At 34.6% G+C, this 16,825-nt stretch overlaps 1 protein-coding gene across 4 annotated transcripts in view; it reads right to left on the reverse strand.

The window, feature by feature from the left end:
* The window catches only part of RAPGEF6 (Rap guanine nucleotide exchange factor 6), a 231,800-nt gene that overhangs the window by 18,005 nt on the left and 196,970 nt on the right, over nt 1–16,825 (reverse strand). For 2 of the 4 annotated variants that reach the window (XM_061189562.1, XM_061189560.1), the window contains exons 20-23: nt 14,693–14,904; nt 9,123–9,246; nt 6,723–6,746; nt 3,193–3,413 (exon numbers count right to left, since the gene is read on the reverse strand). In XM_061189562.1, coding sequence (XP_061045545.1) covers nt 3,193–3,413; nt 6,723–6,746; nt 9,123–9,246; nt 14,693–14,904 — 581 coding nt within the window. The remainder of the gene's footprint in view (nt 1–3,192; nt 3,414–6,722; nt 6,747–9,122; nt 9,247–14,692; nt 14,905–16,825) is intronic. The other 2 variants (XM_061189561.1, XM_061189563.1) reach the window with 1 other exon arrangement.

Raw genomic sequence — 16,825 nt, forward strand, 5'->3', positions numbered from 1 at the left:
GACTGTTTACTTTGTTCACTACTATATCCCTGTGTGTCCAGTGATGGATAGAAAACAGAGGCTTAACAGGTAGTTGTTGAATAAGTGAAATTATTTCAACAGCTATACATAGGAATACCAGAGATATTTATAAGTAGATGGTTAGTATACTTGAAGATGAACATCAGAATTAAAAACTAAGAACTCTGACTTAAGAAACAAAAAGCTGCCTCCTCTGTATAAAATCAACACCATAGTCCAAAGAAAAAAACTTCTTCCTTCAGGTAGTATTTTTAGTACTTTTAATTCTTCAGGCAGTTATTCAGGGTGGTTTTGATGCAGGTCCAACCTCAATACTCAATGATATTTTTGTTTTAAACACCAAGATAAAAATGTTTAACCTGTCCCAGCACAGCTACAATAGTTAGCTACTATGCTTTTATTATCAGAACCTAGAGAATATTTTGGGTGATAAGAATTAGGGAATATCTCAGAAAGTCAAAGCAAAGTGCTCCTGGGGGTAACAGGCAGTAGCGCATCAACTGACTGAATCCAAGATGTTACCAACTTTTGGTTAGAGCCATGAAACATTTTCCCCCCCAACACTAATCAATTCCGTATTGACATCTTATTTTAATAGTTGCCATAGTACAAAGAAAAAAATCAAGAGACTACTTTGAATATAAAAAAGGTCATAGGTGAGTGCCAAAACTCACACATATATACTTATTATGAAGAACCAAATTCTATAATGTTTGGCAATCAACTATTGTTTGGGTTTGGAATTTATTTAAACATTTAAAAATCAATCATGCAATACAAATCAAAGACTCTCAAACTAAAATAAAGGAACATGAATTGAATTAAATTTTCACAAAACAGTTTAACTTTTAGTTTAAGAAAGACAGGTTTTCTCATTTTAAATCAGTATTAAAATCAATGGTAGTGAGACACCATTTAGTGTTATGAAAAAAGAAGTAGATAAGTCTAGGGTGGGTGTGAGAGGAGAAAGGTATCGCAGGTGTGTGTGAATGCATGGTGTGGGGAGGAGAGAGAGAACGCAGAGGTTGGTATGTGGGATCTTTCTAGGAGTCAAAAAAGTTTTTTAATTAAGTAATTAGTTATTTGGCTGTGCCGGGTCTTAGTTGCAGCATACGGGATCTTCGTTGTTGCGTGTAGGATCTTTGTTGCGGTGTGCAGGATCTTCATTGCGGCATTAGTTGCGGCATGCATGTGGAATCTACTTCCCTAACCAGGGATCGAACCCAGGCCCCCGGCATTGGGAGCACAGAGTCTTAACCACTGGACCATCAGGGAAGTCCCTAGGCCTCAAAATTTTAACAATGAGCAAAGCATACAAAAGGTTTCTATGCTTCTGAATATCCCAAATCATATTTAGGGAACAAAGAAAAGCAGATAGTGAAAACAAAAGATAAAATGAACAACCTTTTATCAGACAAAAGCAGGAATAATAAATTGCATTCAGTAACCATAAGATGATGAAGTCTATATTGCATTACTTGGGAAAAAATAATTTTGATGATCATTCAAAGCAGCGTCAGAGATATTTAATAAATGTGTATATGGCTTTGAACTTTAAAACATGAATAAAATTTGAAGATTCTATATACTTTTTCAGTCTTTACTTTTGACATGTACCATTTTCTCATTGCAGACACTTCTTGATATCCCACCAGGTGGTAAGAAATTTTTCCAGATACTTTCCAAGTCTATATACATTTATTATTTTTAACAACCATATATCTATCATCCTTTGTATTGATAAGGAAGCAGTGTACTTAACTATTCTCCAGTGTTTTGGTATCTGAGTTCTTTTTCCATTGTAATACATGCTGCACAATCCCAATACTGGACACCTCACAGACTGCGTGAGGAGGAGTAAATGGCAATGTTTATAAAAGTGTTTAGCACGGTTGCTGGCATATAGAGAGCGCTCAGTAATTGTTAGCTTTCACTATTTTATTTCTTTCTCTTAATTTAATAGGTTTGATGTAGAAAGAATCTGAGATAAAACATAGTACCAATACTTGCTTGAGTTTTACATTTAGGAAAACAGAAGAGATCTAAGATGAAGAGAAACTTGTTCAAATGGTAATAAATGAGACCCAAACTCTGTCTCCATCCTTTAGTAGGTGTTCTTTTCATCATACCCCATTCATTTTCCTATTGGTAAAAGTGTTCAAGATACTGTTTTTATAACAACACTTACTGAATGGCTCATTACCCTACATTTTAAAATTCACTGTGAATCTGAATTTTAAAATCAATACTTGGTTGTATTTCCATTTCATCTTTTCTACTCTATTGACATACTTTTTCGATTACTATGTAAATACTATATCATTTATCAATTTCAGGGTCAACCCATGATAATTACAATTTCCCCCTATCAATTAGGAACACAGAAATAGAAAAACTGAACCTTCCCCTCATATATTCTGTCAACATTTAATCAAGTTCTATACATCATATTGGGATTTTTACTGGTGTAATATTTAATCATATATATAAATAGATAATACTCACTTATAATGGAAGTACAATCATCTTATTTTGTTGTTATAACAAACACAATATATTTTACCATCTTTGATCTCTGCTTTTACAACTCATGATTTCCTTGACCCAGAGACACATACATTCTATTGTCTGTACTTAATTAAAAAAAAACAGTATTGAGAGTAGGCTCTATTTTGTTCATCGTATTTTCTATTTATAAATATTAGAATATGTCTAATTTTTCTTGTTTTACCTTATTTACTGATGCCTATAATACACCTATTATCTCTAACAGTATATTAATTAAATTTATTGTATTTTTTCAGTTGGTAAATGATATTATCTGTAAAATTTTTAGGAAAGAGAAATTTTTCACTTATTTTACTCTTCATTTAGGGATGAAGATAAGAACATTCTCAAAGAGAAGGGTGCCTCTATAATGTTTCAGTTTTTATCAGAAGACTTTAAAATGCTTTTTAAAGAACTATATCACTCCATTTCTTGCACAGAGTAATCATCAGGAATGGATGAGAATTCAGTATCTGATTAACATGATCACATGATGCTTGAGGTATGTCAGTAAACTTTTGTGAGTGAAAGTTAATTTTCTTGGGACTTCAGGATAATACTAGAGCAATAAATTTCTATTTTGTTGTGCTGTTTAGTGTCACGTAAGTGAAAACTTATACTTACAGGTACCATATGCAGGCTCCCATTGCAATGACATCATCTGGAACTTCTCCTCATCTGTTTCTACATCCAGACTGGAAAGATATTGCTTCACTTTCCTTGCCATTTGGGCATCTTCGTACAGCTTCTTAGCATTAAGCAGAGAGCTACGGCGTGCCTTTTTTTTGTGAGCACCTCCCTGAACATCCAGCATGTTTGAATTTGTGCTGCCTTGACTCAGTGACCTGTAAGAAGATGGAGATCACAATAAGGGGCTGTAAAGATGAGAATTAAGTATGGCAGATTGAAGATTAAAAGAATTCTGTTCTGTTAATGCAACTGCATGCTGATGCAAATGAGTTAAAAGATGAAGAGCATTAATGCAAAGTAATATGGCACATATGGCAATGTTCTGAGTTTTCAGATTCAGCAAAGTTCAGAATTCAAAAGAATAAGTTAACAATTCCCCGCAAAGCAACAAATTCCATCAGACCTGTGTTTGGTGCCTTTGCAACCCATGGCACAACTGTGACAAGTATAAGCATTCCTTTGGCCCTATGGCCATCCACACTCTGAAGATATGGCAAGAGCCTAGTTCAGGACAAGTCCACCCTGAGCCAGATCTCTGCACCAGGATTCTTCAGCAGGGGAGTTTTCTAGAGCAGCTTTGCTTCTATGTGATGCTTTGGACATGCTATCGCCATCACCATTCCTGTATATAGCTGGCCCACTCCGAGCATGCTCACCGATTTTACCAGTAACCAGATTTTGGCCAAAATTCAAATAGAACAACCGGTAAGAAAAATAACGCCATTTATACTCAGTTCAATATAGTCAGAGATCAGAAATGCAATAAAAAGCTACTCAATGCTTCCACTCACATATGAAATGGTTAGGCAATATGTGGCTTCTGGATTGGGGATACGGGATCTTTCTTTTGCAATGCCTCTAAATGTGATGAAACTACAAGCTGGGTAGGAATGACTACAATTGAAACAAGCTATAGCTTCACATCCAACTGTACTCTTTTCGGCAGACTTCTTTCTACAATAACCACATCTAGAACCACTGGAAAACAGGAACTGCAATGCTATTTGTCCTTTGTAACAAGGATAGCAAACACAAGGTTCTAGACAATTTTTATTTTAAAGGCAGTTGCCATTCTAAAATAATAAAGATATCTATGGATCTTCTAAGTTAGCCTCCCAATTACCCAAAGATATTCTAAATACACAGACCACAACCATACAACAATTTGTTTTTTTCCATGCTCACATACCCCGTTTAAAACAGACAACTAAAATCCTAATGTTTTCATTGTAAATTAAGTGAAATAAAGTTGTAAAAAATGTTACTTTTCTTTTGCAATTTTAAGATCTTTAAAAGAGTGTGTCTTACATTTGATGGCAACTTTCAATTGCTACTGGTCAGGCAGAAACTGTGATGTGGTTGTTGCTACTTACATATGCAGAAACTCCTAAACTTGCAGAGTGGTTTGGAAAAAATCCAATGGCATTAGTGAATTACTCCCTTAACCTCCAGGAACCAAATGATTATAAGGATGTAGTGAATCTAACAAGTTCAACAACATTCCCAAAGCAGGTGTCAAAAGGATATTAGCCCTAAATATCTGCAAAGCCAACCTAAGAGCCCAGCACCAGCAGCTTTTTGTTCTTTTATGGCTTGTTTTAAGAAGTGTGGCATTACCAACATATTTGATGGCACAAAAGGCAATACTGTGTAAGGGAAAAAAACCCCAGAAACTAGTAACTCTAAAAGTGATTCAGAAAATTCATATTCTAAATACGAAGAAGTTTTAGAAAGACCTAAACCAATTTATATTTCATATTTTCTTTTTTATGAATGCAAAAAGGTGTTATGTGATAAAAACACATACCTAAGTTTATATAAGAGCTCTTTTAACAAGTATAAAGTTAAAAAATTCTCAGTGTTAAGAAGGTACTGCAGTGATTTTTCTTCGTGGTACATAAAACAACAGTGGTCCCAACAACTGATGATGTCTCAGATTCAAAGAAATGCAGTAAAATCAAGTCCCAACATTTAGGAGCAAAGTTGAATACAAGTACTTAATAATTTTATGTAAGTTGATATAAAAAAGTGTCCAGAAATCTAGGATACATACAAAATTTTAATAAGTGAAAATATCATGATAAATGACAATGTCTTCTAAGCTACTTTCAAAATGCTTTGATGTAAAAACAAAAATACCTAGTGCCTGCAAACATCATACAAAGCAACCCAAAAGCTGAATAAACAGTGAATGTGTTACATAAGTCATTCAAACAGCCCAAAATCCCCACTAAGACATACTGTTCAAGTATTCTTCTTCATAACAGTAACGTTAGCAATCAATTTCTATCTTCAATGAGAAGAACCAGAAAAGATCAAGACATAAATGTAAAGTATAGAAGAAAACACATGAGAAACACAGAGAAGGAAGAAAGCAGAAGGAAATTCAAGTTCACCAAGCTTCAACAGAAAACAAAAGACCACAAATAAGACAAGACTCAAAATAAGTGGCTCACAAAAAATCCTTCTTATATGTAATATAAAAGCATCTAACTTCATGATTCACTATAATCTTAAAAGAGCAAATTTCTTCTTATTTAATCCCTTCATCCACAAAACCCATCTTTTTCTTCAACTAAAAATGAAAGGACCAGATAGATGATTTATAAGATCCCAAACATTCTATGATTCTACATGGATACCTAGCTATCTATTACAGATCTGTAAGCAGAGATCTGAACCTACTTGAACAACAAAAGGTGTTGTTAGTTCTGATTCTATTTCAGTTTTAAGAGAGATAAGGGAGTCCTTAATTAAAAGTGGTAGGAATTTAAAACTCAATGCTATATGTCTCATGGTATTAGTGGATCTGAACAATTAAAATCATCCTCTATTTCAATTATTTACTAACTCAATATTACAGTATAGTTTGGATAAAGGCTACACCCTTTTGGAAAACTGATAGAAAAATGTAACCTTTATAAACAACCCTTTTACCCATTTTAATACACTTAAACATTTATTTTTATAAAATATGGCATGTGAATAAAAGAAAATAGTGTGGACTCTGGAATCAGACTACCACCATTAGTGAATCAGAATCCACCATTAGTGAGCTCTAGGAATTTGGGCAACTCTATCTTCCCCATCTGTACCATGGGAAAAACATTATCTATTTCACAGAGTGGCTGGAGAATTAAATAATTCATATAAAGTGCACAGAGAAGTATATGGCACATAGGAAGCACACAACAAATATATGCTATCGTCATCATCATCTAACTGACCCTGCTAAATAAAATCTAAAAGGGACTTACGGGATGTCAACAATGGAAAAGTAAAGGGAAAAAAAGCTAGTTCTAACACTATTTTAACCTTGTTAGCAAAAGGCATTTGTCAGGAATGTAGGTTGACAGGGTTAATAGAACACATGCTATTTTACGTGCGTGCATTAATGAAAAGGATGCAGTATATGTTAACAGTTGCACAACCTTCATTCCAGTTGCATTCATCTCTACACTTACCCCAGACTCCGCCACCTCTTCTTCCTGTAAGCAAGAGCCACAAACATTGAAGCATGTGTTTGAATAGGAAAGCACAGAAAAAAGACAACAGTCGTGAGTCAGAGAAACTATGGAGACAGAACAGAAAAATTTTACTAGAAAAAAATGGTAGCTTAACAGTAAAATGACTTTAATGGAATACAAGGGGGTAAAATGAATTATGATATGTACTGAAGGCCAAAAAACTCCACAATATTTAAAAGTATGCTTTTAGACCAATTTTTAATACCTAATTCATTTAGAGGTTTATGTTAATAAGAAGCTTAAGGGAAAACATTTACTAACTATGAATTTTGAATTCAAAGTTTTCAGGGAAACCTTAAATTAAGGAATATGATCTTTTGAACATTTTTTTTAAAAAGGATTTTTGAGCCATACATTTAAGCAAGGATGAAGTTACAAGAAACAAAGATTTATAATTTCTTTTTTAAGTGCAGAAATTTCTCTTACAATGTGTATTAACAAGAAATTTTGACCAGCAAATCCAACTTAAAATGTAAGTATAAATATATCATCAAAATCTTTATGATCTTGTATCTCCTTACACTACAATTGGGCTGAATCAAGATTCTTTTTAAAATTTTTATTCTCATTTATTTTTTTGCCCCTTCCCCCCAATCCCGACTGGTCTCATTATATCCCTGGCTTGTATCCAATAAGCTCCAGCTCTGGCCAGCCCAAAATTCTGTTTTTCAGTTAGCACACTGACGACTGTTAAAATAAAAGGGGTTACTTTGTCTACACAAGATATTATACACCACCAAACTGGACAATTACTTGCTTAAAGAAAGCTAGTACATTTCAGTACTAGCTGACAAATACAATTGATTCAGGAAAACTTCAGTCTAATCTAATTATGTTTTATTTTTTCCTATACTGCATTCTACTCTAGCCTAGGCCATTCCCAAGGAAACAGCCATGTTTACTGATTTCATCCTCAGTTTCTTCCTCCTTTGCTCATTTCCGAGGCATTGTTGGTACTTAAAATATTATCAACTGGTCTGGCTCACAAAGTCATTATCGTCTTGAGGAACGAGGGTGCTAAAATACATGAGTAGATGGATGTCTGTGTAAGACAACAGGGAGTGGTGGGGCCACTGTACAGGGACATATAACAAAAACAAAAACTTAAAAACAAAGAAGCAAACAAATCCTCCAGGTCTGCTTTGGTCCCTGGTTTTTACTGTTTTCTGCTTCTACACTGCTGAGCAATGACACCCCTCATTACATGTAGTGATTCTCAGGGACAGAAGTGGGATGGGTTGGGAAGAGGAGATATGATATACCCCTTCCTCCATACTTTGAGAATTCCTACACTAGAGCAACGATCAGGTCAACTACTTACAAAAACAAAGACTCCTGAACAGTGATTTAGACAAAACAAAACAAAAATAAAAAAACCAATCCTGACACACATTGATTCTGTTTGGTTACAAAAACTCCATCTCTAACTTTTAAAGAACCAAGTATTTTTGTTTCCTTAGTAGGCTATATTTCTTTCAAGCCACAAGAATTGTATCTGCCTGGGTAAACATTTCATTTTTAAAGCTCTTAGGTACTGAAGCTATACACAAAGGCCCAGAAGAAAATCAGACCAAAAATTAAAACCCTAATATCTTTTTACCCTAAAAATTACAAAAATTACTGGGAACAGCTTGACAACATCCTTTATGTTTTATATAATTTGAGGAGGCATTTGTTATTACATTAAAAATGAATTTAAAAAGCATTCTTAGAAGATCAGGTTAATATTGAATACAAATAATACTTTCATTTTTATTAAAGATGGAGCATCCTTAAATTTGCACTTTCTAAACTGCGTTAAAGAATTTACATACAAATAAACAGCAGTACCATGACTTGAGACCAAGGAATATATTTTAGAAGAATAAAGTAGAACTTAGGTAGAAATAGAACTTTAAAAATATTCAATAAAAATAAAAGACTAATACTTAATACATTTGGTTAGAAACCAGATGAAAGCATCTGTCCTCTGTGATAACTTCAGTGAAGATCAGCAACTTACTTACATTTAAGTTAGATGACATTTTAATTAACAATAACAATACAGAACTATCCATGTACTCAAAAAAGTAATAGAGAACTAGGGTTCAAATCTCAGCAATTTATGTAATCCTGGACACATTACCTAACTGCTCTGAGCTTCGGTTTCTTCATATGTAAAAGGCAGGCCAATACTACTACCAACCTTTAAAGGTTATAGTGACAAACGATTACTTGAGAGTGACATCTGTAAAGCACTTAGTACACTGCGTAACAAATGGCAGATGGTCAATAAATGAAAAATATTATATCATGCTCAGTGCCACTCTGTAACACTTACACACTTCAATGACATACCTCTGTCGGAACATCATAGCTGGGTCCATGTTAGCAGAAGTCATTCGAACAACCTGACGAATTTCCTTGGCAATCATTCTGAGCTTCTCAAAATTTACTAAACCATCTACTTTGGAATCATTTCCTATAGAATAAAAGTAATTTTTTTTAACTTCCAAAATTAAAATATCTATATAAAGGTAGCAGAAGTCAAGTTATTATTGTTGGAGGCACAAATCAGAACCTTCTTTTTCAAACTGTCACTTTTGTTTTCAAGAACTGATAAACCCATAGATGGTTTAATCCTGCTCCCAGGGAATGAGCTAATGGGAGAAATTCTATTCCTACGGAAGTAATGATTATGATTATTGGAAAGTGAGAAACTGCGCATAGCTTCTAAAAGCCATTTCATTATGCTGTAGGCACACCTAGTAAAAAGTACAGCTCCTCAAATCTAATTCTGCAGATGCTCAGCCCACTCTTAGGCAGGTACGTGCATCTTTTTTTGGGCAGCAGAGTAGAGCACTTGAAAACTTAGGTTTTAGCCAGAGGTCACAAAGAGTGACCTTTGGCTTAACTAATCCAGTAAGGTTCCTATGGTTTACGATACTTAAAAAAATTGTAAAATGAGCTGTCAACACTTAAGAAGTGGAAGACATCCCAAGAAAACAAGAATTTCTGACTTCTCTCGAAGAAAAAAAGCAGGGTGGGTAGGTGGGGGATTAAATAATAGTATTGATAGGTCTGTTTTCCAAGTGGTAATAACTAGTTAAAATTAAGAGGTGGCTGGCTCGGAGGAGTAGACATCTTCTAGTCTGCCATGCATCTTCTCTTCCCCAGAATTTGAATTTACAATCATGACTTTAATCATTAAACACAAATTTGCTTGTTCATAAGTTCCATGGTTTTTGTTTCTGTTTCACTAAGTAGTTCTCTGAGGGAAAAAACTCATACACCTCTCAAAATGGTCTACTTTTCTTTGACGAGAACAGGAATGAGACCAGACTTAGCCCATATGTTGGCTTACCCCGTTCAAACCACAAGGCAAAAAATTATATGTTCAAAGGGTAATCTAACTGTGTTTTTTTCACACCTGTCTTTAACAGTTGGTGTGACCCTATTTATTTTCCACGTAGCCCCTGATGTGTCTGTGGAATTCCAAGTCCCTGAAGCCAAGTTTGAGAACCACATGGGTCTGGAACACATGGTGGGCTCCCTTTTTGTAGTTAATGGCACCTATCCACTGGACATATAAATTGTTCAGGGTCTCAACATGAGTTGAAAACAAATGATAACCAAAAATACTTTCAAGTCACATAAACATGTTTTGAGGGAGCATGTCAGAAAAATATACTTGAAGCCTATAATAATATTTTCTTATGAAAAAGGAGTGATAATGAAAGTGGGGGCAGTACAACTAGTTAATTGGCACAACACACCTGCTAAGAATAGTTAGAAAAGTTGGACAAAAATAGAAAAAAAATGTTTTAAGTCATCAAAAAACTATCAAGGCTGTGAAGATCTGAAGCAATAATGAAGATCTGTGGCAAGTTTAGCATTTCCCAGTGCTTGACCCAGCATCTGCTGATTTCAGAAAAGGGGATGATGAGCTGAAAAACTGAGTAGTGCCACCATGACCTTTGAAGTTAGAGAAGAAAAACTTAAGTCTAGATAAATCTTCAGTGTTTTGGGTTGGGATTTTGAAGGCCTATATATATCCTCAGACTAAAGATAAACTAAATGTAGACTGGGATAAAAGTTCAGTGTTAAATTATCTCGAAATATGAAAATGGTTTATGTGATTTCTGGATTGCTAGCACCCCTAGCTGCCTGGTAGAAGCAAGCTTTAATTCTCTCTGGAGGAATGTAATATTGTCTGAAACCCTAGATTATTTCTGTAATTTCTTTATACACAACATCCATTTGGTCAAAAATAACCAGGTACATCAGGAGAAAATTCAACATGATTGAAATGCAAGGGAAAAAAAAAAAAAAAAAGACAACAGACTCATAAAGGATCTAGATTATGGAGTTATTGGAGACAAACATAATAGTAACTGGTAAATATGTGCAAGGTTATAAAAAACAACACTGAGAACTTTGGCAGAGAACATGAAGATAAAAAATGAATTTAAATTGTAAAACTGGGAAAAAAAAACCAATAACTGAAATAAGGAATTTGCTGCTGAATTTAACAGTAAATTAGACATAGTTGAAGAAATAATTAAAAAATAGGACACTAAGCTGGGAGAAAATTCCAGAATGAATAAAAATATCCAGGTCAGAGAAAACCAAATGCTGCACCTAGTCACATCATAGCAAAACTAGAGAAAAACAGAGATAGAGAGAAGAGAAAATTATAAAGCAGCTATTAGAAAAAGGGTAGATTATTGTCAAAGGAACAACGAATAAGACTGACACTTGATTTCTCAACAATAACAATGGAAGCCAGGAGACAGTTTTGTTACCTCAAAATGTTGAAAGGTAAGTGCCAACCAAAGTTATGCCTTAAGAATGAATATTAAAGACATTTTTCAAATAAACAAAAAGTAAGAGATTTCATCACCAGTAGACTTGCGCATAAGGGAATAATAATCAGTGTTCTACAGGAGAAAAAAACCCCAACCATATGAAAACTTTGAAATGCAGGAACAGTAACCATATCATCATGCAGGTAAAGCTAAATAAATACTGACTTTACACAGTAAAGTACAATAACAAACAAAACAATACAAAAACAACACTAGTATCGTGTGGCATTTAAAGGCATGGAAACAACTGTATATAAGTCGGGAGGTGAGTAAATGGGAATTTAAATGGTCTAACGTCTTGCACTGCCTGACACACAGAAAAGTACTAATGAATATTACCTGAATTAATATCAACAAGTATAAATATATTGGGTTGGCCAAAAAGTTCCTTTGGTTTTTAAGTAAAACTAAAAGACATTTTTCATCTTCACCAAGAACTTTATTGAACAACATATTCACCTTTTTGTTCCACTACCTTCTGCCATTTTCCAGGTAACTTCATAATTCCATCTTCCCAAAATTTTTTATCATTTTGAGAAAAGAACTGTTACAGGTGCCTTTTACAGTCTTCCAGGAAATGGAAATTTTTTCCATTAAGAGAATTTTGTAAAGACCGAAATAAATGGAAATCCGAAAGTGCAATCTCTGGTGAATATGGCGGATGAATCAGAACTACCCAGCCAAGCTGTAACAGTTCTTGCCTGGTCATAAAAGAAACATGCGGTCTTCCGTTATCCTGATAGAAGATTATGCATTTTCTGTTGACTAATTCTGAACACTTTAGGTCGAGTGCCGCTTTCAGTTGGTCTAACTGGGAGCAGTACTTGTTGGAATTAATCATTTGGTTTTCCGGAAGGAGTTCATAATAGAAGACTCACTCCCTTCCAGTCCCACCATATACACAACATCCATCACTTTCTTAGGATGAAGAATGGCCTTTGGTGTGGTTGGTGGTGGTTCATTTCACTTGCCCCACGATCTCTTCTGTTCCACATTATTGTGCAGTATCCACTTTTCATCACCTGTCACAATTTGTTTTAAAAACGAAACGTTTTTGTTACGTTTAAGTATAGAATCACATGCAGAAATATGGTCAAGAAGGTTTTTTTTGCTTAACTTATGTGGAACCCAAACATCAAAGCAATTAACATACCAAGCTGGTGCAAATGATTTTCAATGCTTGATTTGCGTATTTTGAGTATGTTGGCTATCTCCAGCGTGGTATAACGTTGATTGTTGTCAATTAAAGTTTCAACTTGATTGCTATCAACTTCAACTGGTCTACCCGACCGTGGAGCAATGTCCAGTGAGAAATCTCCAGCACATAACTTTGCAAACCACTTTTGACACGTTCGAGCAGTCACAGCACCTTCTCCATACACCGCACAAATCCTTTTGTGCGTTTCAGTTTCATTTTTACGTTTCTTTAAATAATAAAGTATAATATGCCGAAAATGTTGTTTTTCTTCCATCTTCAATATTAAAATGGCTACACAAAAATCCACCAATTTTGATAAGTTTTTGAAAAATGCACGTTGACATGACAGCTGTCACGATACAATCTAACAAAATTGTTTCGAATGAAGTGAAAGACAACTAAGAGCTACTAGAGCCATCTTACAGAAAAAACCGAACAAACTTTTTGGCCAACCCAATATAATGTCTAGTGTAACACTAGAAAATTAGTAAAACACTGTATAGTTAGCAAGTTAATGGAGGAAAAATACCACTCACAAAAATCAATTAAGGGGATTGCAGATAAACCACATGGCAAAGGGTTAATAAATTAGGTTTTTAAAACTAAGAACTTGCTGTTCATCAAAAGACATCCTTAAGAGAGTCAAAAGGCAAGTCATACTATATACAGGACTTACACAAAATTCTTAAAAAGTATACTAGAAAAACAGAACCTTATAAAAAATAAGCAAGACACTGAACTGATAATTGTCAAAAGAGGACGAATAAATATACAAAAGGGTGTTCAGCCTCATTAGTAATCAGAGAAATGCAAACTAAACCACATCAAGATACAATTACATAGCTACTGGAATGGGTAAAAATAAAAAGAATCAATTTACCAGGTGTTGGTGAGAATGAGGAACAACAAGAACGCTAGCAACACTGCCAGTGTTCCACTTTAGTAGATTAACCTCAAACTACTTTCCAAAGTTGATTATATGAATATCAGGACCCATAAATTTCACTGTGAATTATACTGAACAAAAATGCACGTGCACTACGAGATATGTGAAAGAATATTCATAGCAGCATTATTCGTAAACAGTGGAAACTATCAAATGCTCATCAATGGATTGGATGAATCCACTGTATTGCATTTATGTAATGGAATGAATGCTAAATAGTTTTGAAAATGAAGTACAGTTACACTCAAAAACACGGAAGAATCTCATCTCACAAGTCTAATGTTGACCAAAATAATCCAGAAGCCAAACCAACATGGAAGAATCTCATCTCACAAGTCTAATGTTGACCAAAATAATCCAGAAGCCAAACCAAAACTAAAAAAATAAACATACTCTGTGATTATATAAAGTTCAAGAACAGGTGAAACTAAACCACAGTATTAGAAGTCAAGACCCTAGTTATCTTTGGGGAAGATGAAGGTGGTAACTAGGAAAGGGTGTGAGTGGGGGTGCTGGGAGGTAGGCAATATTTTCTTTCTTTGACTGGATGTTGGTTGCATGGGTGTTTGCTTTGTCATAATTCATTGAGTTGTTCACTTGTTCTGGGTACTTTTCTGTATGTGTTTAGTAATTAAAAAACGAAGTTGGAAGGAAAAATATTACTAAACAAAACAATAAATAAGATCAAAAAGTCTGATTTTGGTTGTAAGTCAACTTTAAATTTGAATGCATTGGGTAAACACCTACATTTGTTCTTGTCAATAATGTGGGTTTTGGTTCCTAAGATTTGCTGCATTTAACTGGGTAAAGCTTTAGTGACTTTTAATCAATAGACTGGAAAATACATTAAATACATCACAATTATGGAGAATTAGCTGAAGCTAAATATGCTAATTTTCAAATAACTTTTAAATACCTTCATGTAGAAAAGTCATATCTTTCTTGACAACGGGGAAGAGTGGAATAATTGGAGGCTGCATGCTTTGACTACTAAGAATATTTCTATATTTTGCCATGTTTCTAGATGGATCAAAAAGGTCTTGTAGATCTTGGAGGTGTTTCTCATATTTGCTTGGTAACTTTTCCCAAGTACCTCTGAGTCGTGCTACAGATGCCAGGTTCAAGCCACTGCCGAAGATGAGAATAAAAACATTAGAAAGGGACTTGTGGGAGAGAAAGGACTCAGGTCAGGAAAGTGTATAAACCAATCTTTTCTAATAAAGGTAAAATAAGCAGGGACAAATTTCAACGTGTTGAAATAAACAGGAGAACCATGAAAAATAAATAAATAAAAGGGACTCCTTGATCTTAAGGAAAACTTCCTTCAAAGGAACTACATTACTTGCCTACGGTTGTATACCAATAGCCTTTATTTTGTAGTCTGCATGTAAATCACAAATATAGTAATTCCATAAAATAGGCATTTCACTTAAAAATAAACTTCAAGTATCACAATGTTTTGTTATTTGCTTAGAAATAACTTTATGGACACATTATCTATTTGAAAGTGGTGTAAGTAATAACAAGCGTTATATAAGAAGCAAGGCAAGTTCTGGGGCTGAAAACCTTTCCTTGAGATTTTGGCCACTCATGTCCCTGATTCCAATACTTCCATATCCCTAGATTCTAATCCTGTTGTCCCTCAGGTCTTCATATATTCAATGTCTCCTCTCTATAGGATTTTAAACAAACTCAGATAGTCCTAACTTTAAAAATAATGCATGCCAATTAGGCTACAACTCCTCCTCCCTATCCCTTACCTCTATACTACCATCTCATAGGTATGCTGCTGAATGAATAGTGCAATTTTCTTACCAGTTAATCCCTCTTTTGTTCTCAGCCACCTGACTTTTACCAATACTATGGTATTTAAAATGTTCTCTTGACTTCTGATTTTAAAGTGTGGAGTTAAGGTATCTTTGTTCCCTCTGCTTCTCAGAAATCATCCCAAACAACTACAAGGATGAATAACAGGAATGCAAATTTCATCTCCACCAAAACTAAGAGATATCTGTAATTCCTAAACACATTAGAAAGGCTGTCAAAAAATAGTCAAGGTCAACTTTGAGTATGCAAAATGCTGAAAAAGAATGCCTGCAGCTGAAGATGTCAATGAAAGCTGGTAAAGCACAGCTCTCTGAAGCAGGGAACTCACCCAGAAGGCAAACCAGGAATCCCCTATTTGGAACAACACAACAGAGTCCATAGGCTGACAGAATTAGGAGAGGGCTGGACTCTGTTCTTTACCAGAGAGTGTCAGGGAAAGTAAGATTAACACAGTACACACAGTGATATAACATCTTGGCAAGAAGGAATTTAACAGTGACACAAGAAAGAAGGGAGAAACTGAGTTTAAGCAGCCATAAAACTGCCAATTTTCATTTGCTGGAGAGAAGTAAAGGGTAAAACAATTCACATACAAGCTCTATTTCTGCTAGCCTGGGACACTGCCCTGGCTTTTCTCCCACATGAATCTCCTGCAGATAGATGGTATAGGAAAACTCATGTCATTCAAAAAGAAGGAATGAATGCCAGAGCTATAACATGCTGCTACAAGGAAAAGCAAAGACTTAAAGATCATAAAGCAGGAAAATGTTCCAACAATACAATAAAAACTGGGACTAATGACTCTAGCCATGATTTCAAATGAACTAATAAAGTAAACAAAGAGTAATGCAGTGATATAAGAGTTTAGGGAAAAAATATATAAGTTGATAAAAAAGTTAAGTAAAGTTTAGAAAAGAATGGAAGAAAAAAATGCAAACAACAGAGAAATGAAGGCAACACTGGAACCTACATAAAGAAAAAAAAGACACTGCTAAAACCTTGGGCAAGTGACTTAAAAGAAAGGATTAACAAAAGCAATCAATGGAAATGGACAGAGTTGAAAAGAACAAGAGAGAAAATAATGGATATGGAAGACAAAGGAGATCTAAAATATATATAATTGGTATCCCTGAAGAAGGAAACGAAAATAATGGAACTGAAAAAATATTCAAAAGTACACTTTGAGAAAACTATTCAGAAACAAAAGAACTGAATCTATAGA

Source organism: Eubalaena glacialis, chromosome 4 (assembly GCF_028564815.1).
Source record: "Eubalaena glacialis isolate mEubGla1 chromosome 4, mEubGla1.1.hap2.+ XY, whole genome shotgun sequence".
Lineage (NCBI taxonomy): Eukaryota > Metazoa > Chordata > Mammalia > Artiodactyla > Balaenidae > Eubalaena > Eubalaena glacialis.